General features: G+C 35.8%; 5 protein-coding genes, 1 long non-coding RNA gene and 1 other non-coding gene across 10 annotated transcripts; 2 read left to right on the top strand and 5 right to left on the bottom strand.

Moving 5' to 3' along the window:
- Positions 1 to 157: 157 nt before the first annotated feature.
- LOC120260602 (ethylene-responsive transcription factor ERF113-like) lies at positions 158 to 2,012 on the top strand. The gene is made up of 2 exons (XM_039268111.1): positions 158 to 742; positions 1,152 to 2,012. Exons 1-2 carry the CDS (start codon positions 556 to 558, stop codon positions 1,652 to 1,654), a joined length of 690 nt encoding a protein of 229 aa, XP_039124045.1. The 5' UTR covers positions 158 to 555; the 3' UTR covers positions 1,655 to 2,012.
- A 1,508-nt stretch (positions 2,013 to 3,520) lies between these two features.
- LOC120260382 (E3 ubiquitin-protein ligase ORTHRUS 2-like) lies at positions 3,521 to 10,529 on the bottom strand. 2 transcript variants are annotated; one of them, XM_039267851.1, is made up of 11 exons: positions 9,952 to 10,529; positions 6,530 to 7,062; positions 6,142 to 6,267; positions 5,905 to 6,004; positions 5,743 to 5,804; positions 5,536 to 5,638; positions 5,063 to 5,204; positions 4,739 to 4,956; positions 4,550 to 4,659; positions 4,470 to 4,510; positions 3,521 to 4,358 (listed from the first exon to the last, which is right to left on the bottom strand). In XM_039267851.1, the coding sequence occupies exons 1-11, from the start codon at positions 10,459 to 10,461 to the stop codon at positions 3,775 to 3,777; spliced, it is 2,529 nt and encodes an 842-aa protein (XP_039123785.1). In that variant the 5' UTR covers positions 10,462 to 10,529; the 3' UTR covers positions 3,521 to 3,774. The 2 variants fall into 2 exon arrangements, with proteins under 2 accessions (XP_039123785.1, XP_039123784.1); XM_039267850.1 differs by having other exon boundaries at positions 3,523 to 4,358; positions 4,470 to 4,659.
- Positions 10,530 to 13,923: 3,394 nt separating this feature from the next.
- Positions 13,924 to 16,702, top strand: LOC120261200 (peptidyl-prolyl cis-trans isomerase FKBP19, chloroplastic). 3 transcript variants are annotated; one of them, XM_039268983.1, is made up of 10 exons: positions 13,924 to 14,074; positions 14,169 to 14,244; positions 14,357 to 14,494; positions 14,803 to 14,888; positions 14,991 to 15,041; positions 15,375 to 15,455; positions 15,688 to 15,732; positions 15,964 to 16,019; positions 16,369 to 16,444; positions 16,518 to 16,702. In XM_039268983.1, the coding sequence occupies exons 1-10, from the start codon at positions 14,000 to 14,002 to the stop codon at positions 16,611 to 16,613; spliced, it is 780 nt and encodes a 259-aa protein (XP_039124917.1). In that variant the 5' UTR covers positions 13,924 to 13,999; the 3' UTR covers positions 16,614 to 16,702. The 3 variants fall into 3 exon arrangements, with proteins under 3 accessions (XP_039124917.1, XP_039124918.1, XP_039124919.1); XM_039268985.1 differs by having other exon boundaries at positions 14,024 to 14,074; positions 14,169 to 14,228; XM_039268984.1 differs by lacking the exon at positions 16,518 to 16,702 and having other exon boundaries at positions 16,361 to 16,444.
- A 118-nt stretch (positions 16,703 to 16,820) lies between these two features.
- On the bottom strand, positions 16,821 to 18,315 carry LOC120261202 (protein COFACTOR ASSEMBLY OF COMPLEX C SUBUNIT B CCB1, chloroplastic). The gene is made up of 4 exons (XM_039268986.1): positions 17,929 to 18,315; positions 17,672 to 17,805; positions 17,250 to 17,402; positions 16,821 to 17,117 (listed from the first exon to the last, which is right to left on the bottom strand). The coding sequence occupies exons 1-4, from the start codon at positions 18,208 to 18,210 to the stop codon at positions 16,931 to 16,933; spliced, it is 756 nt and encodes a 251-aa protein (XP_039124920.1). The 5' UTR covers positions 18,211 to 18,315; the 3' UTR covers positions 16,821 to 16,930.
- A 162-nt stretch (positions 18,316 to 18,477) lies between these two features.
- On the bottom strand, positions 18,478 to 21,175 carry LOC120261203 (mediator-associated protein 2). Its single transcript, XM_039268987.1, has 6 exons — positions 21,067 to 21,175; positions 20,848 to 20,953; positions 20,654 to 20,738; positions 20,436 to 20,519; positions 19,070 to 19,156; positions 18,478 to 18,955 (listed from the first exon to the last, which is right to left on the bottom strand). Exons 1-6 carry the CDS (start codon positions 21,099 to 21,101, stop codon positions 18,633 to 18,635), a joined length of 720 nt encoding a protein of 239 aa, XP_039124921.1. The 5' UTR covers positions 21,102 to 21,175; the 3' UTR covers positions 18,478 to 18,632.
- Positions 21,176 to 21,257: 82 nt separating this feature from the next.
- Positions 21,258 to 21,338, bottom strand: TRNAL-AAG. The gene has a single exon. It is a non-coding gene; the product is annotated as a tRNA-Leu (tRNA).
- Positions 21,339 to 22,285: 947 nt separating this feature from the next.
- On the bottom strand, positions 22,286 to 24,562 carry LOC120262366. Its single transcript, XR_005536765.1, has 2 exons — positions 23,016 to 24,562; positions 22,286 to 22,505 (listed from the first exon to the last, which is right to left on the bottom strand). It is a non-coding gene; the product is annotated as an uncharacterized LOC120262366 (long non-coding RNA).

Consider the following 24,562-nt stretch of genomic DNA (forward strand, 5'->3'; position numbering starts at 1 on the left):
GATTGTGACTATTTGTGTCGAAGAAACAAATACAAACATTATAATAAGTTATTACAAGTTAAATAAATAATTAATTAATTAGGTCCTCCAAGACATATATATATATATATATATAGAAAAGAAGAGAGCATCAATATATTCACCCTTCTGATACAAAACCAAGGTCTCATTAGTCTAAAAGTTAGGGAATATGATAGAAAAAAACAAAGTAGAGCTCATTGCCCCTGCCCAATAAAAGCTTCCACCCAACTCCATATCCCATTCTTATCATCATCTTCCTTCTTGCCTCCTTCCTATCCTCTCTCTCTCTCTCTTTACTCTTTCTTCCTCTCTTTGTTCACCAACTTGTTCATCATCTTCTTGAAATTATATATATATATAAGATCAAATATACGATCATCAGCAAGTGAAGTAAATAGAAGGAAGAGAAAGGTGGAGCGAAGGCATGGTAAGAGGCCTCTAGTTATTTCAGATGAGCAAGAAGAGAAAGAAGAAGAAGAGCAGCAAAAGCTCTCTAGATTTTCATCAGCACGTGCGGATCAGGATGCTTCGGCCATGGTCTCAGCTTTAGCTCATGTTATAAGTAGTAGCCAAACAGCTGGAGGAATTAGATCAGGAGAAGAAGGATCATCAGTTGGAGAAGAAGTACAAGCAACAACACTTCCACTGCCACCTTCATCACTCCCAGTTGGTACTATTGTATCTCATCATATGGAACCTACTCAACCTTTAGAAGATCAAGGTATGTATATGTTATTAATTTATATAATCAGATGAAATTCTCAATCCAATTTCACTGCTATTATATATATTTCATATATAGCTGATCAAGTACATATATAGAGATTAACATGATATGATATGATATGATCTGATGTGATATACCTCTTTAATTTATTTATTGATCTTTCTTTCAAGTTTTACCCTACTACTCCAAATATTTTGCAGTTTAATTACACCTTACAGTTAATGAATGCATTTTATATGATATTGTAAAGATAAAGAAGAAGAAGAAGAAGCAAGCATAATTATAATCATATATATATATATGATTGTTTTATTTATCTCTTCTTTGTAGTATAAATATATAGATAGATAGAATCTAATGGAGAAGTTAAAGATTAAAAAAAAAAAAATGGTAATGAATGAAGGGAACGTGAGAAGAAGGCACTATAGAGGGGTGAGACAAAGGCCATGGGGCAAATGGGCAGCAGAGATAAGAGATCCAAAGAAGGCAGCACGTGTATGGCTTGGCACCTTTGACACTGCTGAAGGTGCAGCCATTGCTTATGATGAAGCTGCCCTTAAATTTAAGGGCACTAAGGCCAAGCTCAACTTCCCTGAGAGAGTTCAAGGGAGGACTGATCTTGGTTTCTTAGTCAGTAAAGATATACCACAAAGAACAATACAAGAACAACCAATCCAACCACCATCTTCATTTCCAGACCTTCTCCAATATGCACAGCTTCTCCAAAGTAGTGGAGATGAAGACCTTCACAATGTGGCTTCTAGCCTTTCTTTCTTCTCATCAGGATCATCCCAAACATCTCATTCATCTCAAGAGTATATCCACTTTGGTAGCTCTACTTCTTCAACTTCTTGGCCTCATGAAGATCAACAACATCAAAAGGACAAGGACAAGGACGTCTCATGAAGTGCAATGCATGGCATCTCCTCATCACAATCTCTCTATCTCTTTTCCTTTCTATCCTTCGCTATAGATATTATGCAAGAGCAGAAGAAGAAGAAGAAGAAGAAGAAGAAGAAAGAAAGAAAGAAAGAAAGAAAGAATATATCAATGCCGTGTATACTTTTTTATCTTTATTTTCGTTTGTTTGTTTGTTTGTTTGAACTGTTTGTTCAGCGGCGCATTTCTTTTTTCTTTTTCATGAAATGCATGCATCTTGCAACATGTTTGTTCAAAGGATATATTCTTTCCTTGCGTTCTCCATGTTACATAAAGTATACTTACATTGCATGTTCAATTAGAAACAACACTACTATTATATGAACATCATGATGCTCTCTCTCTCTCTCTCTGTCTGTGTGTGCGCTGCTCTATGTCTATAATATGTATGGAGGTTGATGGTCAAAAACTGTTTATTAAAAAGGCCAGAGGGGGCAATTCTAATGTCTTAGTTCAAAAGAAAGAGAGTTTTGTCAAAGAAAAGGAACAAACGTGATGCTTCAAAAGTCCATGGTCATGGAAGTCGGCAAGATAACTTGATAGTTCATACTGATACATGTTGGTTTTGGGCGTTGAGCACTTGCTTTCAATCAAGTTTGAGTGAGTTTCTATATGTAGGTGCATGGTCTCCAATCTCTTCAACAATAAAAGCGCCCTCCAATGCATGGTGGAAGTTGGAGTACTCTTTCAGATATAAACAATGAATGGAGTTGAATGTGGCCGTTGATTATTGTCCCTATGCACCTTCCTTCCACTGCTAACTTTCTGATTTGATGTAACAAAGTGGCATAATTAATAAGTTTAAATAATTAATACCTTACTATTTCCCAATTAATTTTATTTTTAATTAAGTTTAAATAAATAATACCTTACTATTTCCCAATTAATTTTATTTTTTCGGTGATATTGTGTCTATACGTGAATACTGGAATGAGTTCCTCCAAAATATTATCACTGACAATTACTAATACAATTTTTTTAATGAAATTATATATAAAAACGTATATGTATTGATATATAAATATATACATTCAAAATAATTCTAATATATTATTATTATAATATATAATAATTAGTTTTTTTTTTTTTTAAAATAAGGAACCCTGGTGCACGCTCACCTTGATGATCATCTTGGGAAGGGTGTAACCTTCTTTCGGCGTATCATGTCAAACTTTGCGGCACCTGTTCCCAAAACCAAGTATGTGCATAAAAAGAGTCTTCAGTCTTGAGGCTAAAAAGACAAAAGAAATAACACATGATGAAATAGAGTTTCACAAAGTACAAATCATGACAATCTGAGAATAAGACTTTTTATATCACTTGGAACAAACTCCTGAATTCTCTCTCTCTGTGTTTACTATTAGTCCATTAGCAAAAGGCATCCACTGAATTAGTGCCAACAACCCACAAGATATGGCACCATGGGAACAACTTAGGACCCATTGGTACCACCAAAAAAAAAAAAGGGCTAACGAGGACCACAACTGTGTTTGTCTTTTACTTAAGCAAGGTGCAACGCATACCATATGATAAAGAAACGATAAAAAACTAGCATGGGAATAAATTACAAAGGTAGAACAAGAAACACTGACATGATGGTGTTCACTCGTTCATCCATGTCCGGCTATGTATGAGAATAAATTACAAAGGTATATTAGCAAACCTATGTTCAATTCCATATACTTTTGCATTAGTACCAATAAACAAATACATAAAAAAAGGAAACAAGTGAAGATACGGAATAGAGACAACCACAACATATGGAACACAACAGAGCTCCATACACAATGCTTTCACCATGTCAAATGCCATAAATATAAGTCTAAGAGAGTTCTCTCAAAGTAAATATATATATATATATAAATATAAGTCTAAGAGGTTAAGCTACAGATGCGTCTTGCACACTGAAAAACAAAGAACATATGTTTAACAAAAACCAGGCATGCACCTGTGATCGGAGAAGCTTAGAACAACAAACAAATAGCAATTCATAGTTGGAATATCACCGACAAAATGATGGTATGGAAGGCATCTAATAAAATGGAATTAGCAAAATGGAAAGGTTACCAGATGAGGCACTTCAGTAATCACTGGAAGTCATCATCTGGTTCAGCACGCAGGATCTTTGAAGGGGATTCATCGCCATTATCAGAAGTATCAGTCACTCTTTTGGCTGCCCTAGTTCTTTTAGCAAGCCTCTTATACCTCACAGCAATGGGAGGCTTCCCTCCCTTGACCAAGTTCTCTGCATTGCTCTTGATTCCTCCCTTTGGAGAATCCAATTTGTTGCCCTCAGATGTCACTAATAAATCATTTTGCTTCTCAGAATTAGAAACTTTGTCAACAGAAATCTCTTTCTTTGTACCCACAACTTCCTCATCACTCTGTGCCTCATTATGAGCAACCTTTTCAACAGAGATCTCTGCCTTTGTATTCATAATTTCCTCCTCACCCTGTTTCTCAGTATAAGTAACTTTGTCAACGGAAATATCTTCTTTTGAATTCACAAATTCCTCCCTCTGCATCTCGGAATGAGCAGCTTTCCCACCAGAAATATCTTTCTTTGAATTCGAAACTTGTTCCTCGCACTTAAACTTCTTGTTAGCCTTCGGTGTAGCCTTGTCATTCTTCATCTTATATGTTGTCTTATAGCAACCATTCTTCTCTTCAGCTGCAGTTACATCCATTTCGTTAGTAATAGAATCAACTTGAGAATCTTTATCTGTGTGATCGGGGTTCCCATTCACTTTCTCGTCAGAATTTTCAACATTGAACTTCTTACCTTGCTCATCACCAGGTCCTCCTTCACTAATGTTACTCGCATTATCACTCCCTTCTTTATCAGACTTTCTATCCTCAGCAATATCACATTCTTCATCCAAATCAACCCCAGCATCATCAACTTTAGCTCTTTCCTCCTCCTCAGCCTGTTTTTTAAGTGATTCTATTAAATCCATCAGCTCTCTGTTGACCTGAAACAAGTAATCCACAGGCTTTCAGTTTCTCCTTTCATCTATATAACAAACTAAAGTCACACATGCAGGAAATAACCTGAGGATTCTGTAGAAAATCAGAGATATCAACAGAACAACTCGGACATTTTTTTACTATTTTCTGTGCTCGAAGGGTACGCCCATCAGCACGGGTTCTCTCCCGCATATATGATTTGTCAGAGAATGCATCCAGCAAACATGTCTTGCAGAAATTATGTCCACAAGGGGTTGTCATGGGAGAGCTCATTACTTTTCTGCATATAAAGCATCCAAATTCTGCACATAACAGCAAACGAACACAGTAAATATTCATCCAAAAGAAATACATGGTAAGAAAAACCTATAAATTGTGCGCGCGCGTGTGTGTGTGAACAGCGCAAACCTTTGAAAAGCCTCTCCCTAAAAGTGTTGTTTTGAGCAAGCCTAATTGCTTTCTTTACTTTTTTCGTATCCTCTGGATTTCCAGTTACCACAGGCTTTCTGCTTACGGGTGGAGGTTTCATCCATTTCCAGCCATGCTTCTCCTAATAAGAAATGAAGAAAATTACGTTAAGGAAAATATAAGCAAAAACCTAGAACAAGACAATGATCACAGAAAAGGATAGAGTGAATTAAACATGATCGCTTTGCCTGGTGGGAAATTTCTCATCCATATACACCAGTATTCTTGCCATAAGTGAAAATTGGTAAAAATATGTCTGTCGAGTAGAAAAACATCTTATTGTGTACATGAGCAATGCGAACTATGCACATAAACCAAAACCCACAACGACTACACAAACAGAAATATGGAAGCAAGGCAAAACTAGGCAACACAGAAAACAAAACAATAACGTTGCGATAGCAATTTCATACATCAAAATCCCAAGCAGGACTTTCCTTCCTCTCCGATATATCTGTTGCATTCTTCAATTCCTTGATGGTTGGTAAAGGCCTTGGGCGATCACCATGTTCATCGCTGAAATCCAAATTGTCGTGAAAGAAGGCATAAGATAGCTTACCATAGTATGTGAAGTATTACAAACAAGCTACATGAGCATACAACTTAAGATGTCAGAATACCTTGTCCATGGAGCGGGTTCATTTTCACATCTTACAAAAAGATATCTGCAAACCTTGAAACCCTGAAAAGAGAACTCACAACATACGTGATGAATTATATTTTAAAAGGAGGCTTGAAGGAGGAAAACAGAAACACTTGAAAGACACACAAACGGACTATACTTGAATTCCAACTTTGCGCCAACATTTCTCAATCCGGTAAATCCCATCATACCGGACTCCATGCTCAGGTGCATATGAGGAGCGCTTCTCCTTGTGTGATCTGCCAAGTGAAAGAGATCAGGAAAATCAAACAAGTTGATTAGCTGCAAGAATCAAAGTTCGCAAGGGTGCACAAATGATTAGAGCATCTCATCATAATATGATCAATCAGAAGATGTGAAGACTTTGGACACCTACCTGACCACACGAACAGGATAACCCTTTTTGCAGCTGACTCGGAGTGCTTCATTAAGTTTCTCAAACTTTTGATCAAATGACTGCTCCTTGTTTGTTCGCTTATTTCCACTAAGATCTCTCCCACCACTGTCATTCAAGTAAATTTAAAGATGTATTTTAGTAATGACATAGATCAAGAGAACCATATGTCACTGGCAGAAGAATGATAGAATTTACTCAACCCAGAGAAAAAACACATGCATCAAGATGTGCATCTCAAGGAGAAGATCATGGGAAGCAAATTAAAACATTGCATTGTATCCAGAAAGAATTACAATGACAGACTACTGCAGAGGCATCCCATATCAAGATTTAGCTACATAAATGAGAAATGTGAAAGGGTTTGTACCTTCCAGTATAGAGGAACCACTCGCCATGATCTTCATCATCCGCATAACCTCCAGACAGTGCAACTGACTGTGCGCCATATTCTGATTGACCTGCTATACCTGCAACATGAGGGAAGTGGGCTCCCCATTGCCTACATTCCATTCGATCCTCCCACAAGTCCCCCACAAGAAGACCACGATTCCTTTTGGGATCATTTTCTGCAAGAATTGGACCAAAATGATCAGGAGGTACAGTAACAAATATCTGACCGCTGCATGCATTAGCTTTCCCAGCCCTCTTTGCCCTCTCAGTAGTGAATGCCTTGTCGGGCCTTTCCTCATTACGCAGAAAGTGGTATACTTGAGATGAGACACCAGTTACAACTGATTTAGCAGTTTTTGCCATTCTAATAGCAGCAACAAGTGATAAATTAATTCTTGGTTGAGATGCCATTTTTGATGGAATCTGTGTGCGACATTTTGCACAAGTGTGCTTCCCTTGGCCAACCCATTTCTGGAAGCACTTCAAACAGAAATTGTGACCACATGGTGTCTGCAGACAAGAGACATATTACACAGGAATGTGTCAAAAGCAAAGAAAAACAACAAAGCACTCATACAACAACAACAGATTTGACAAGCCAACCATCATTGCAGACTTAAAATCAATGCAAATAGAGATACAAAAGATAATCCTATGTACATGGTTCATCTAATACAAGTTTCCATTGAAGACAAGACCAATTCCAAAGACTTCATAGCAAGGAAGATCCTGATAAATGAGCAATACTTGCTTGAGATCAAGGTCATAATTAGAATATACTACAAATTAAGAAAGGGTCATGTCCTCGTCACAACACAAGTATTTAGGAACAAAGGGGGAAATAGTGGGAAAATCAGTTTGTGATAGTAAACTATTTCAATGAAAAGCCTGACCATATGGTTTTACTTGCATACCAATAAAAGTGCTGACAGAGTAAACAAAACAAAGGTGATTCCAGAACTATGTGAAAAGCTCATCAGACAATGAGTTGTGCGTGATATTTCCTATCACCTCCTTCAGTTCAATAGTATGCAAACCTAATTATAGCAGTTTGTCGTATTATGAATTGCTCTTTTACCAGATTATTCTCTGGGTGAGAGCATAAAACATACCATAGAAAATAATTTGTGAAAGCATACAATGCACCTGAGCAATTAATTTATGAAAAATATGTCCTGAATAGCAACCGATTATTACACATTCTACTATTAACAGATTATGCACTACCAAAAAATCATTGAACTTTTATGCCGATATGTCCTGATTAGTAAGCATGCCTAATTATTGAGCTTTTGTTGTATCATGCATTGCGCTTTTAGCAGATTATGCACTAGGTGAAAGCATTGCATTTTTATGCTGATAAGTTCTCAATAGCAAGCAAGCCTAATTATTGTGTTTTGTCGTATTATGCACCGCTTTTTCAAAAGATTATGCACTCCATGAAAATAGTCAATGTAAACAATACAGATGCACAGAAGCTTTTCAGCATAAAAAATTTTACAAATTTGTCACAAATAACATTAGCAACAAATTGAACATTTTGGGTAGATAGTCGAGCTTGACATAGTAATCACTAGATTAAACACAAGCCCCTTAGGGTCACTCAGCCTCTCATAGATGTTAGATGTGCTAGATGTTTGACAAAAATGGTTAACGGAGGAATGCCAAATTAATCAAAGACACTGAAACATGGGATATTATTCTTTTTACAGAGCATTTACCGCTTTAATGATTGTGCAAGAATAGAAGGGCAAGCTCATCCATTTGAGGACAAAATTAATGACTGAGATCTAAGATTGTTAACTTTAAGTAGGTTTACAAACAATTTGAACTACAGTAGTTTCCAATGGCCAATCAAGGAAATGTCGTAGATTCTAATCCAAGTTACATCTTTCAAATTAACAAAATTCATATAATACTGATATAATATTGGTCTATAATGAACATGACGAAAAGATAAATTGGCATCACGTAAAACATCAAATTGATTAGGCGAACATTGAACACTATTCATAATCTAGCAGACATCCCCCTATGAAGTATGAAGTAGATGCTTTTCAGTCCTCAGAATATGTTTTCATTACCTTTTCACGCAAATAATAATAATAATAACAATAAATAAATAAATAAATACATAAATAAAATTATAAGTTGGTATGCCAACGTAAATCAGTAAGCGGCAACACTTGCACATTACCATGATACTCGGCTTAGTCTATGATTATTATCTATCCACAACTCCAATGGCACAAGAATCACAAACCATATCATAACAAAAACCTTACTCTCTATCTGGTTGTGTCAGACTAATCAACCTTCATGCCAAGAAAAATTCAAAACAAAGGCAGAGATTTCCATACTCCCTCCAGACACCGATATGTAATGTCCCATTTTATTCAGAGCTATTAAAATCAGTTAAAAACCCAAACTATTAATTGAATGCAAGCACTTTAGTTTCGGTTCTCCTAACAGTCCCACAAGCTTAGCTGGATTCTTTCTCTAGTATGATATTCTCCTCTTTCCAAAAGTTATTAGGACCATGAACCAAAGAAATTCTGTAGTGTTAACATGATATATTTGGGATTGAAAAATGGGATTGGCAGAGCTAGTTTTGAGTTCATGTAAGAGGGTGCGGTCTGCAGGAAGGAAATTTTATGGGTATGGCCATGCTTGTGCACCTCTACTGGTGAAACATATTTGATGTCAATAGTAAGCACCAACAATAGTGCACCAAAGCCAGCTTTCTCAGTATGAATTATGAAGCTTAGTTCTCACTTCAAGGTCACTAACTACTGAAACTGATCATAAAGAACAAAGTTCCAAAGACTCTGCTCCCTGAAAAAACAAAAAACTGCTACACCAATGATCTCAAAAGGGTAAATTATCAACATTCAAAAACAAGATTAGATAGAGAAACAACCTAGTAAAACAACACCAAAAGCAAACCATGCAACATTCGGAACAGTAATCCGGACCGCACCAAAACAATAAGATTGACCATATTTAAAAATTTTATCTAGAAACACAAAGCCGACTAACACAGAGAAAGAAGCTTTTCCCCTGTATTCTACCCTTGGTTATCCATCTCTTTTTTATATCATTTGCACATTTCAGGCACACTCATTGGCTTTGAATCTCCATTAAATCTACAAACAGAGCCAACAGAAGCACATAATAGCACAAGAATGAAATGAAACAAAAAAATCAAACACCTGCACCAACTTTCAAGAAAAAGAAGCACAAGAGCAATGATAATTTATACATCAAAAGTAAACCAAGCACAGCTCCCGCAGGGATCTTCGATCTAAAGCTCCCGAAGAAACAAACAAAAATATGTTAAATAAACTCAATAAATCAGCGTAAAAAGATTAACAAAATGGCAGAAAAACCAATACTCACGGTCACAGGCCTCTCCGGAAGCTGCATGCAAAATGAACACTTAAACTTCCCATCAAAAAGTTCTATAGCATCCTCCTTCTCCTTCCCCTTCCTCGTTCTCCGCTTTCTACCCTCCTCCCCTTCCTCCTCCTCCTCCTCCTCCTCCTCATCGTCATCCTCATCCATCTCCACACCACCAGAAAGCAGCTTCTGCCTTCGCTTCGCCTTCTCCGCCTCCGTCAACGAAGCATCACCCTCGATCGCCCGGATGGCAGCGACAAGCTGACTGGACGCGGTGGAAGGCGCATAGACGGAACCAGCACCTCCGGCTCCAGCGACGTCAACAGGGGGTACACAGTCAGGGCACAGCCAGCCAACAACGGCGGCCATGGTTTCAGGAGGCTTGGAGAGGCACTGGACGTGCCAAGGCGTGGTGCAGGTTTGACAGTGCACAACCTCCGCCTCCGGCGTCTTCGTGCTGCAGCGCATGCAAACTCCATCGCCGTCGCAGGGGAGATCCAGCGCCGCCATTGGCGAGCAAGCACCAGCAATGGAGATGGAGATGGAGGCGGGTTTCAGAGACGAGGTTTGAATTTGGGCCCTTGTCCCTGAGTGATGCTCTGATAGACTTGGACACTCTGGATATGAAGAGGCACTGTTAAATGACGCATTTGCCCCTACATCCATTCTTCTAGAAAAAAAATGCATTTAAATTATGTTCAAATTTTTATTTTATTTATTTATTTATTCAAGAAATTATAGTTCTCTGATCTTCTTTCGGTTGTGATGCACATTATTTATTTTTTAAAATTATTATCAATATTATTATTCGGGAAATTATCTTTGATTGTTCGTAGGGGTAGCTTGGGGAAATTAAGTGCCGTGCCTGTCTTCTCAATCGCTTCGTCGTTTATACTACTACCCACTATTTCATCATTCCCGTAGTTCTCTGTATCACGTTGGTGAGATCTTTCTAAAAAGTCCTTGGTAAGATAAATATTTCGAAAAGGACTTGAATGCAAATGTGTTCCGTGTTTTTCGTTTGACGTGCCTGGAATGGGAAAGTATTTGTAGCTGGATCAACGGTTGGATGTGCGTGTATTATATGATCCGACGGTGAAGATGAAGAGATTAAGTGACACTAATTAAGGGAATGTAAAATGTTAATTAATTTTTTTTTGCCATCCTTAATCAGAGGAATAGATTTAATATTCCATTTTTTTATTTGACATGCTGAATTACAAATACATGCAACTGTGTGGGATACTCATTTGGTTTAAAAAATTAATTGTGGTGTTTATATTATTTAATTAGATTAGTTTTAAAGTAATGCCTCATAGAGTGGAGTGTCATTGCCACTCAACATAAATTAAGAGAAATGGTTGATAATTATCATCACCTAATAATTTTTAATCTTTATATGTAATACCATAATTAATAAGTTGTCGAGAGAAAGACAAACATAAAGTGACAAGTGTGTGAACATATGCGATACAACCTAGAGAAAAAAAGTTATTCATTATATAAACATATTATCATCGATAATAATTTAAAATATCGAAATAACTATTATAAGTTTTTAGAAATTTTATTTACAGGACTTGATGTATTTGTTATTAAAAATCTATCATAATTATTTTATTTTATTTTATTTGTAATCAGTAGTTATTTAATCTATTGGTACTGGATTATTTATGAAAATTTCTTATTTTGGAATGATCGTGAAATCAAAATTTATATAAAATTAAAGCCAAGTGTTATTAAGTTTATATGTATGTTTTACATTTGTATTCGATCCTGATTTAAATTTTAATTAAAAGTATGTATCACGAGGAGTAAGAAAAAATTTATTTGTAAAGAGAATGATTTGAAGCAGGCTAAACCTAAACATCAAATCAAGAATTGAATTGGATGATGGGGTGGATGCCCCATATTATTATACAGTAAAATTGCTTAAGCTATTAGGCATAAAGTGGCCCCTCAATCCCCAACAATGCTGCCATGATCTTCTTTGAGAACCGTGCACTGTCCTCTCTCTGCCTCGAGATGTGTGTCATCATTACTGTAGTACACAATCTGTTTGGTTTGCAAGTAAAGTTATGTCCTCACGGCATTTTTATTTTGGATTTCAAGATAAAGAATTTTATATCAATTAATGATGCGCTTTGATAATTATCTTTTTTTTTTTATGACATGAATGTACAACTTAAATCCTCAACCGTGAGATATGGAAGTTTATTGCATTATTATATAAATTAGTAATAAATATTTGGTAATATTAATTAATTCTAAATATTTGTTATTAAATAGGTGAATTTAACCAAATAAATATGTTGATTAAATTAGAGGTATATCATGGGAGAAAATGAGTTAGAGTATAACATTTCAAAGAAAATGTATAGTTTTTAAATAATAATGTAATGTGAATCATGTGAAAAATATTAAAGACAGCGCAAGATTCATATATTTTATATAAGATTTCTATGCCATGAATTTAAGAATACATACATGCTTGTATTTTTTTTTTTAATAAGATGGATAAACCATTAATTTATTAAAAAAAATAATACATGGAAGTACAAGGTACAATAGTAGCAGCGAAAAAACACATAATAAAAGGTAAAAATCTGGAGCCGGCGAAGTCAACCATCTGGAGACACAGGCCTGTCCAAAAACGGATGTAACGGATTACTCTTGGCTTAGGCTGGGCGCCAGCTCGCTGGAGAAGTCGGTGGATCTGGAGCTCAGGAAGTTTAACGAGCGCTTGATTTTTTGAATGTCCTCTGAAGCTTCCTGTTGGTGAGACTCCGGGTCTGCAGATAACCAAGTAAGAACCAAGTTAGCTGTTTTGTATAATGTAGAGGAAATAGTAGAACAACTATGATTAAAAATACGATTGTTGCGTTCCATCCAAATAATCCAGAAAATGGCTCTAGTACAAAGATCCCAGAGATTTCTAATGAAGGATTCAAAGAGGGAATCCAGTTGGTCCAGATATTTGAGACTTAGGAAGGTAGGGTTTCAGAATCAAAAAGACACTTGAAAAAGGACCAAATACGAGAAGAGAAGATACAGTTTAACATAAGGTGGTCCACTGATTCGGAGTTATTGTGACAAAGTATGCATGTGTCAGTGGCGTACGGATTGCAACATTTATTGAATAAGTTCTCAAGCGTAAGAATCTTGTTATCTCATGCTAGCCAACAGAATAAAGTAATTTTGCTAGAAGATTTAGATTTTCAGAAATTGTAATAGAGTTGGGAGCGGAGACCTCAGTACAGGAAAAGAGATGGCCAACGATTGTTGGGGGATTGTCCTTCTAGCCATCTATCAAACCATAATAAGGTGTTTTCACCATTACCAACTGCCTTGATTAAGCAAGTACGGAATGTGGGCAAAATGGCGTTGATTCCAGCCCAGAAGATACATGCTTGTATTCCTGCTTAAATATTATGAATTAATTTTAAATATTGACATGCAGTGCTTTTCAACTCATTTTAAGTTATGTTATTTTTTTTTTCAAGAAATTCATGTTCATGATTATATAAACTTTACTTTTTCAGAATAATTATTTTTTAATTATATAGTTAGCCTTGCATTCATCAACACTCTTAAGCTTGTCTCACAAAGGATTTTTTTTTTTTTCTGAAAAGCCAGACAAAACACTTTGAACTTGGGTCTAAAGATGAATATTTCAAATATGGAAAGAAATAATTTTATTAACGGGAAATTTTATTTTATATTTTTAATTGTTTTGCTGGTTAATGACACGAAGGATTATATCATAACAAATACAGAAACACAGATTTGAAGAATTAAAATCAAATTGGAATTAAATCATTAAATTAACAACAAAAATTTCAAGACAGTCCACATCCACAGACTTACATTCAGGATATCTCTAGAGCCAAGTCTCAGAGCTTGAAATGGCGAAAACACCCTTACTTCATTGATATTATTAGTATGGGTAGGTAGTGGTATAATGGTCTTTAAACAACGGATAGTTTCCATCTTCTCTTTCGCGCGTTTGCTTCGTTTCTCTTGTGCTGATACCTTCGAAGGTATTCCAATGGCGTCGATCTCATCTCTTGGATTTCTTCCGAATTTATCAAATGCTAGAACTCAGAGATCTCTCTTCTCTAAGGTGTGATTTCCTCTCTGGTGAATTCTCTGCTTTGTTTTTTTGGAAAAATTGGTGTTGTTTTTTTACTCTATATCGATGAAATTCGTTTAATTAGGGCTTGGGTTTCAAGAGAGGAAATCTTTGGATCACGAGTGGAACTTCCAGGGATTCTGAGGTCTCTGTTTCAGACGGTGATTTCTTCTAGTTCTTTGATTCATTGTGATTTTCAATCGAGGGTTTGTTGAGGTAATTGATTTCTTTCGTAGATCGATGTTATGATTCCATAATTTACTATTTTTTCAGAGGGGAATGTTTGGATGGGGAGTGGTGAAGCATTGGAGGGAAGGAGATTGATTTTGTGCTCAACCCTATTGTGCACTTTTGGTGCCTTGTCACACTCTTTTGCGAATCCAATTGCAATTGCTTCAGAGTTCGCTGACAGTAATTCGGTTTAAATCCAGTTTATTTATTTATTTTTGTTCATCTTGATCCCCTACGCTCTTATTTTGACGAACTAAATGCATCAAATGACTATTTAATGTCCCACTTTTTAATGACCTTGTGAACGCCTGCATTGGAAATTGTTTTGTCTTGACATATTTTAGCAGATACTTGTAGGAATTATTGATTCCATGGATGAATTTGTTCTTGGACCAATCCCTCGAAAATTGCAACTTTTATGATTTTTTCCGAGTGAAAATAGTAGGATTTAATCCTGCATATTATTGGCTTGGAAATGTTTGGTTTAGTGCCTGCACTGCGTGGGAAGGATTATGGGAAAACAAAGATGAAATTTCCGGATTATACAGAGACACAATCAGGGCTTCAGTACAAGGCAATCGCTTAGTAACATTTCATTCACCTATTGCACCATTTATGCATGTGTGTGGTATAGCTTCATTTTCTATTTTGCTGAATTAGCTTCTTATGCGTTTAGGATTTGCGAGTTGGTGATGGTCCAGCACCAAAGCTGGGTGAGACTGTGGTGGTAAGACTATTGCATTTTTTGTAATCTTTGACTAAGATATTGGTGAGAATTACATAAACCTTATTTCATCAAGATTTATGTCTCATTTCTCATATCCTTGTCATGAATTTGACTATTTCAATTTGAGAGTGGTTTTGATAGAATTATCAATTATGTCTAATGGTGCATATTGTTCTCTAGATATGTAGCTGCTCCTCTGTGTGTGTTTTTGACAATAGGCGGTGTTGTCTTGATTAACTTCTATGTTTTTTGAAACCTTTATTGGAATGTTTTTGAAGTTTGGTTGAGTAGCATAGACTCTGATGCAGATTTTAAATTCTAAATGCGTTTAAGGTTGATTGGGATGGCTATACCATAGGATACTATGGACGAATTTTTGAAGCTAGAAACAAGACAAAAGGTGGTTCTTTTGAGGTATGGCACTCTCCGTTTGGACTCTTCTTCTTCTTCTTTTGTTCTTTTTTCTTTTTTACTTCTAGGTATGGTAGGTTTGTGTTGATATTGCACGGGATCCTAAAAATTTGACAGTAAAAGAATCTCTTTGACTGTGAACCTTCGTAATACTTTTAAATAATTTTCTAGGCATATCCCCAAGTCCTCCTTCTGTTTATGAGTCAAAACTCTCATACTCTTGTTCAACTTGCAGGGTGATGATAAAGACTTTTTCAAGTTTAAACTTGGATCGAAAAAGGTAACAAGCTCGCGCACCTTCCCAATCTCACACGGAACAAGAAAGTTCCTTTAAATTCCACTTTTGTTTATCTAGTCACAAGTTGTGTCTTTGTAGCCCTGCAGATCTCTTTTCTTTTTTTACTTACAACAAGTGTCCATAATAGTCAAATGTACTTGGCATGCTTTAAAAAGAAAATGTACTGACATACTTGAAGTAACACCTTGGAAATTGTTGTTTTCCAATTTGTAGGTTATACCTGCTTTTGAGGAAGCTGTAGCAGGCATGGCTTCTGGAGGCATTCGCAGGTGAAAATTTGTTTTTCTCCCATTTATTTTCATATGGAAAATTTTGTTCACCTGGACATGAGGTCCACCCAACTCACCTCTTTAAAGTTAATAATCAAATTGTTTTATCCTCATACTGGTGCCTCTCTACTCGCCACCTTGCTTAATTGCTGTGCACTTGCAATTAAATTGTGCATTAACTATAGATATTGGAGTGTAACACTTCATTTTGTTAAATAGAAGGTCGATTTGTTTGTTGCTATAACAATTGATTTTTCATTATCACTTTACAATTTGTCTCTCATATTCTAGATGATGCATACATTTTATACTGTACCTTTATCTCAAGGTTTAATTCACAGCAATGCAGGATAATAGTTCCTCCAGAGTTGGGATATCCTGACAATGATTTCAACAAACTTGGTCCAAAGCCAATGACCTTTTCGGTAATTTAATTGGAACCCCAGATCTTACTCTTCTCCGTAAATAACAGCTTATGTTTATTTTTTCTCGACTCAGGGACAAAGGGCGCTAGATTTTGTGTTGAAGAACCAAGGACTGATTGACAAAACTCTACTGTTCGACATCGAGCTTCTTAAGATAGTTCCAAACTAATCAATCTGCAACCATGTTTATTTTGTAATTGCATTGTGTTTGTTCACCATACAGTGACAATCAATTAATGCAAATTTTGGTTGAAGGTATGACAGTTTTTTTTATGCCAATTTTTGTGCATCTTCTAGTTGTGCCAGAAGCTTGAGTTTCTTTTTTGGACTTGTGAATTGTGTCCATGTTATTCGCCGTGTTCACGCCATGAACAAGTTGATGTAATTTTATGTAATTTTTACTCAATTGAGACAATTAGCTACAAAATTAGAATGCAAATTTGACCAACTGTTTCACTCTTTGTCAGCAAAATCTCCCACTCTTTTTTATCTTTCAAAGATGCCTTTCACATAAACCATTCCTTTTTCATTTAGTTGAAGCTCCTTTCTCATTTGATCAATCTGCTGATCATCACCCTGAACAATGATCTCTGAGAGGTTTCCATCTTCAGCAACAATCATCTTCACTTTGATCTCCTCCTTCCTTGACGCCCGTTGCCAGTAATACACTCCTCTAAACAATAATTATGAACCAAGAAGTTATTACTCAGTACTCTATATATAATAAAGCCACAAATCTATGATTAATCTCTTGGTAGTACTAGTACTAGTGGTAGTATTTGTGAATTGTGATTAGAGAACTCACGCTAAAGGGCTGAGAACAGTAAGCCAGAACCAATTGTTGCCACCTTCTGGCAATGCGATTGTGAGAACAAGTGCAACACTTGCCAAGCTAATACATGTGCAGAAGGTTAACAATGCTGCTTGTCCTCTACTTGGCACCATCATGCCTTCAAACCTACACAAAAAACCGAGATGATTCACGGCTAATTTATGAATTTTTTAAATATTTTTAATAACGTCTGTTCATTTTAATGTTCGAACCAAATATCAGAGTATGTATGGGCTTTTACTAAAATCAAACATTTTTATTTTATCAAGGTGGAAAAAAAGATAAATACTGCTTAATTAATTTTTTTTATCTAAATATAAATAAATAATTATAGTATTAAAAATCAAACTAATAATGTAGTAATAGAGAAACAGAGAGAAACGGAGGAGGATTACGTGATGGTCTCGCCACGGTCTGAGACGGAGAAGTTATTGCGCGTGAAAAAGGACATGATCTCGCCGGCGACCTGTTTCGGCGCCGCCGCCGCCGCCGCCGCCGCTCCCTCCTTGACGAACGTCTTCTGCACAATCTGATCCCATTTTCTTTCACGATTAATTAATTCCAAATAAATTCAATTTTTTTAAAAAAAAAAAAAGGAAAAAAAAACTCAGAATTCCAATGCATTAAATGATATCAAAGTGATGGATGAGACCTTAGATTTGACAGAACGCTTGATGAGCGACCAGAGACCCGGGACAGAGATCACGAACAACCCCAGCGACGTGTAGTAGCTTGCCGGAGAGTACCCTACTCCCTCCGCCGCCGATATCGTGAATACCGGCGCCGCCGCATAGATCTCATGGAGAGAGACGCGCACCGGGGATAACCTTGGCTTCTGTTGTCGTCTCAATGTTGGATTGAAGCATAGGTTGGGCCGGTGAGGGATGCCGGCGATCTGCGGCGGCGATGAGAGAAGAGGTGGAGGCGCTGCCATTTTCTAGGAGAGAAGAGAAAGCTCCGACGAGAAGTAATGTTATGATAAGGTCCCTGAAATTCAAAAGAATATTTCTTTGAGATCCTCCGATTTGGGAAGGAGGATAAGATGCCACGTCAGACGAGATTTTATGATATTTTCATCGGTTATTTTGTATATAGACCCCTGTAAATGTGAGAAACTGATTTTGCACTTGCACACCTGAATAACTTAAAATTAGATGATGCCCATTAGAGAATCATCAGTTGGCATATAATAAGGATTTCCTTAATAAACAAATGTATATTGTATTGCATTGCTTGAATGAACATAGCTGAGATAAAACAGTGTGATTTTAATGGCAAAACAATGTTAGCAAATCAAAACTGTTTCTCTGTTTTCTTCAAAATTTTGTGCTTCAATAATATTATTGATGATTGATATCACTCTTCGACTTTTGTTTTATTCTTCTTCTTCTTCTTTGATTTGTCTCCACGAGAAAGTTCAGAACCGGAGGTGGTGTTTGTCATCTGGCTTTCTGGTTCAGAAGCATGAGAAGGTCGTCCTGCTGATCTTGTAGGTGTATCAACAATAGGTGCACTGGTGTTTTTGCGTCTTTTTTTACTTGATTTTGGTGAGAGTTCCTCACTTCTCTGGTCCATACTGTGTGCTGAAGTCAAGGTATCATGAGTTGCACCAGTGCCTCGATTACTTCCGGACCTCAACCGACTTCCAGTGAGACGAGACATGCTCCTGCTCATGGGACCTGAGAAAGAAGGCAGATCATTGATTCCTAGACTGACCCGAGAATAGTTCACACAAAATGTGCAGAAAACATGGGAAAACAGAGCAGAGTATGCCAGCCAGTGTGAAGACTTACCCTCCGATCTCCTACCAGTAGCTGATTTCTCCAGTTCTTCAGGCTCTGGATAATGAACTAAACAGACTCTGCGGGAAACCCTCCCGACTAAGCAAGAAGGACAGAGCATGGCAAAAGAGTGAGGAAGCATGATAAATCATTGATTGTTATATAGATTGAACAAGTAACAAAAAAAGGAATGAACATAGATAATAAGTATATAATAGTATAAACCAGAATCAAGAAATATAATGGACTTTCCTCTCCCTTGTATTTCAAGGGGTTAGATCCATTATGTAATGGAATCAATTATATAAATCTTTGGAATAGCATTCGCCGATTTTAAGCACCCCTACACACTGCCATTTGACAATTAAAATTGCCAATAGACACACGTGGAGCAAGCCAAGTAGAAGAGGATCAAAATTCAGTAAGACATTTTACACAATGACAACTATGACCACATATATTATATCTTGTTCAATTAATTGTTTGATCCCATCTGTTACAGATCTTGGCTTGACAAGAGAATAAAACAGCAGTGTTTTTGTGCCAACATATGCTTACCAAGATCATAAGCAATTAATTTCAATATTAAATTCATCATTCATTTTCTCACATGAAAGACCTAAGCACTCACAAAACTAAAATGAATCCTAACTCCCACAGAACATATCTTACACTACGCCCAAATTTCATGTATTTTAACTACATGCATCAGAGTTTAAATTTTCCATATCAATATATCATCACTGTGCATCTATGGTCTCATGGAGCATGAGTTATCATTCATCAGTATATCTACAAATTGCATGAATGACATGGTATGAATGAGAACTGCAGATGTAGTATCGGCTCAAATTTCAAAGTAGATGCAATAAAGTGATAAAACTGTTGGGTAAAAGGCACTTAGGTTAAGACAGGTAAGGATGACCAACACAATAAAATCCTTCATTATTATTATTATTATTTTGAAAAAAATTCTTCATTTGTTCAGCTTTTATCTTTTCTTTACTTCCTTTCAGAACATAACCATTCTACAATGTATTGATCAAAATGGTGACATATTGTTTTGAGCAAATGTATACTATAATCCTCATAATTGGCAATAGTACCTAAAAGATTCCATGAAACACAACTAAAACAGACAGTCATAGAACACACACCCACCAATGTTGTTACCAAAATAACAATAAAAAAGAAATTCAGTTAAAATTATATCCACCAACACCTAAACCAGAGCATGCCTCACTCTTATACCATACATATACCACAAGACATGCAGCTAAGGGATGATAACTAAAGCATATTTTCTTCAATCCAAAAGCATTCAGTTTAACATGAATTCTCAAACACAAAAAATGAAAACACAATCTCAATCACATACCGACTTTTGATTCATTGGGAGATGACACAAAAACAGTTGCATTAGGTTCTTGTGCTGCAAAGCTCACCACATCATAACTTTTGCCTATCATCACAAAAACACACATCCATTAACTTGTAGAATCAATATGCAACCAAGAAGTGACCATGAAACTATAGAACAATCAAACAAGTTGACATTTTGAAACCAAAATCAAATAAAACAATGCTCATAAGTACCTGATGAGCTCTCAAAACCACCTAATCGCCCATCAGGATGAAGCTTAAGAGAAAGCTCCTTCCCATTAAAATCAACTGGCTGTAACTGCAAGAACAACACCATATCAAAATTAAAGCGATCTAAAAAGTAAAACAGAATAATCAACAAAAATAAATAAATAAAAACACAAGAAAAACAAGAAAGGAAAACTCACTTGGTTGATCGGCCATTGAATGAGCCAAAACTCCGTGGAATCATTCACCTCAATGTCAAGCAATGGTTCCTTGGAATCCTCCAAAAAATCCGGCTCAGGTTTGTAACTGAGAACAAGAGGGGAAAAAATCAACAAATTGGGATAATTTCAGGTCGAATTAGAGATAAAGGAGAGAGATTTCGGCGGATTAAGAGTTGAAAGAAGGGAATGAATGCATACCCTTCGACAGATTCGTTCACGGCGACGATTTCCATTGTGATTCTTTGATGCTTAGGGCTAGGGTTTATGCGCACAGCGGCCACCAAGAAAGGCAAAAATAAAAAACAGAGGAATAATTTAATTATTAATTAATAATAAATAATTTTTTTTTAAAAAAAATATACATCTATATATATTATATACAGATTGATTGTTGAGAGTGGGATTTGAACCCACGCCCTTTCGGACCAGAACCTTAATCTGGCGCCTTAGACCAACTCGGCCATCTCAACACTAACGTAATAGTGTTAAATTTAATTTTTAAATAAATAATTATTATAAATTCAATTTGTTAAGAGATAAGATAAACACAAAAAGAATATGTGATTTGCTTTTCATTTTATTCTTTACACTGTACATATTAAAATTCTTTCATAGTTATTTTTATTTATTTAAATTCACTTTAAGATTGATGTAGTTTGTTCATATCTTTTTATATGTGAGATAATAAAATCTCCCCTTAGTATAAGGTTTTAGCACTTAAATTAAATGAAAAATTATCATAGTAATTCATTAAAATATTTTTTTGCACATAAGATGTTCTCGGTTATTATTCTATTATTCCTTTTCGCATGGCCATTTTAAAAATAAAAAATAAAAATTGTAAGGAACAAAATTAATTGTTAAAATAATTTAAATTTGGAACAAATAATTTTGGAATTTTTTTTTGAAAGTAATTAAAATCTTATTTTTTTTTTCTAAATTGACACTTATTCATCGAATTTTATTTTATTTTATAATTAAAATGTCATTTATCTAAAAACTGAGGGAGCAAATTAGTAAAAATTCCCCATCCTCTCTTTGGTCAATATATGACTTTGTGATCACATTTGAAACATTAACAGTATGGAAAATCATGGATAAAATGGATATTAATTAAAGTTAGACAATTTTTTTTTTCAAATAGATGAAAAAAAACACTATATTTTAGTTTTTTTAATAGATCAATTTGTGTGAGTTTTTATCAACCATTGAATAGCTTAATGGTATGACACCAAAATGTAAAAGAGGAGGTCATAAGTTCAAATCCCTCCCCCAGCAGTATTATTCTCCCTATTGTTAATATAGGCTCAGTACTGTTCAGTACTTGATAGATCGACCGCATCCAATGCGACTGACCCCCATTGGGTGCAAGGCCTCATATTTGACCTGGTTAAAGTCAACTCTAGCAAACGGAATATGAACAGTAATACAGAACTACAAATAAGATGATAGGAACCGAAATAATACATGTATGAGCTTAAGTATCCCTACAGAAATACAGAGTCATACAAACAGTCTATAGACCAAAATATACAGACGGATACAAGTCTTACTCTCACAAATAAGTTCACCATAAAGATACTACAAATCAAGAATACGACTCTAAGACACACCCCGAGCCTAGACTTGATCTTCTCCTGCGAGAACAGAAATCATAGTGTATGAGCCACAAGGGCCCAGTAGGATCGCAGAAATAACAGATAATGCGGATATTGCAGAGTAATTATAAAAATTCACACAGAAATACAAAAAATACTCAGAGGACAGAAATAATCAGAAATATGAAAAACACGCAGAAAACAATCAACAGCACGAGGCTGGATCATCGACTGTGAAGTCAGAACAGAACTAAATATCAATAGACGAAGCTGGATCTCGACCTAGGTCAAGGGGTAGTGCTACTACAGAAAACATGTGCATATGGCTAAGATTTACTCCTCCTAGCTGGGCGAGCCAGGAATGAAGATGTACTAAAACCGCAGAAATACAGAATACAGACATAAAGAAATACCGAATTAATAATGCAAGAATAAAATAAATAATAAATAACAAGTATTTAAACAAAAAAAAATGAAATTCCTATATAATGCAATAATTCAATAATAACAAATGTCAGAAATATGGAATTATACGGTGCGAGAGCGTACCTGGCTCCGAGCTATAAAGTCGCATTCACCAAGTCCCACGAACTAAGGCTCACTACAATAATCTAATCTAACAAAATAACTACACTTAGAAATAATTCTTGGGCTCTGCCTAACTTACAACTATAGCCCAAACTTTACCCAACATGAATTTATACAACAAACTTTCAAGATTCCACAGCTAAAATCAGAACAACCAATCACAAAAATATGTACACACATGTAAATAACAACTAATATAAATGGTTTACGAAGAAGCCATGCTTTAATATTTAATTGCTAGCACAAAGGAGACATACTAGGGTTGCAGATAAGTATGCATAATTAAATACATGTATACACACACACACGTATAATTAGACAATTCTACTGAACAAGGCATGCTTACATTGGTGTTTGCATAAGCTAACTCTGGATGTCATGATGATACAAAATAATAAACATAGTAAAGCAATTAGAGTCGCAATTAGAGTCTAGAAGATTTCAGAAAATCAAATACTAAAAAGAAATCAATATCTCATGCTTACCAGCAATAAATACAATTAAAGATCAACTAAGAACATAATTACAATCAACAATTTAGCATGCTTTACAAGATGGCAGATTTACACAAATGCAAACATACAGAATTATTGATACCATAAGTTAACTAAAGTAAGGTCCAAAAAATTAATGAAAGAGGTGTGCTCACACTCCAGTACCTACATTCACCGTGCTACACTCACTCTCCAAATAAATAAATAAATACATCTAGCTCAAAAGCATGATTGGAATTAATACACAATATACTAACAACTGAAAATCACCCGTATGCAAGGATTTTCTCAACACAAGTAGTCAGAGTATACCCGGGTTTCACTATAAATAAATATACACAACCTTACATGAATATAGCTATAATTATACACTAGATGTATGGATCTATATATATAAGGTAAACTTCAAAGCATGATTACATGATCAGATCCACAAAAGCAAAGGCAAATTTATAGACACACACCACGATTGCATATCCTAGATCAAGGCTACACACATGCATAATTAATTAAAACAAACTAAGGTGATACACACAAATCATGCTTACTGTCATGCTTCAAACAAGACACAAGAATATCAAAACCACCTCAAACAAGGGAGAAGAAGCATGCAATCAAGATCAAAGCACCAACAACCTCACAAGATCAAAACTCCCAACACAAGAGCAACACACCTACCTCTAAGCTTGCCGGCGAAGGGGACCTTCCTCCAAAGTCCAAGCTTTAGACTTCTTCCAAGGAGAAAGAGCTTTCAAGATTGAAGAAGATGCCTTCAGCCCAAGCTCTCTAAAAACAGCTCCAACTCAAAGAAGAACAGCCTACCAGATCCGGAATTCACTGGTGACATGACAGGGGTCATGGGTAAAATGGCAGAGAGTGGGCTCCACTTCCTGAAAAAAATCAGGATGCTCTCTAGTCAAACTTGGCCAAAGAACCAAGCTGGAGGACATTACAGCTTGTTGCCTATTATTCAAAAAAAAAAATTGTGTGAGTTTCAATTATTGTTTATTTTTT

Source organism: Dioscorea cayenensis, chromosome 5, assembly GCF_009730915.1.
Source record: "Dioscorea cayenensis subsp. rotundata cultivar TDr96_F1 chromosome 5, TDr96_F1_v2_PseudoChromosome.rev07_lg8_w22 25.fasta, whole genome shotgun sequence".
NCBI classification, from domain to species: domain Eukaryota; kingdom Viridiplantae; phylum Streptophyta; class Magnoliopsida; order Dioscoreales; family Dioscoreaceae; genus Dioscorea; species Dioscorea cayenensis.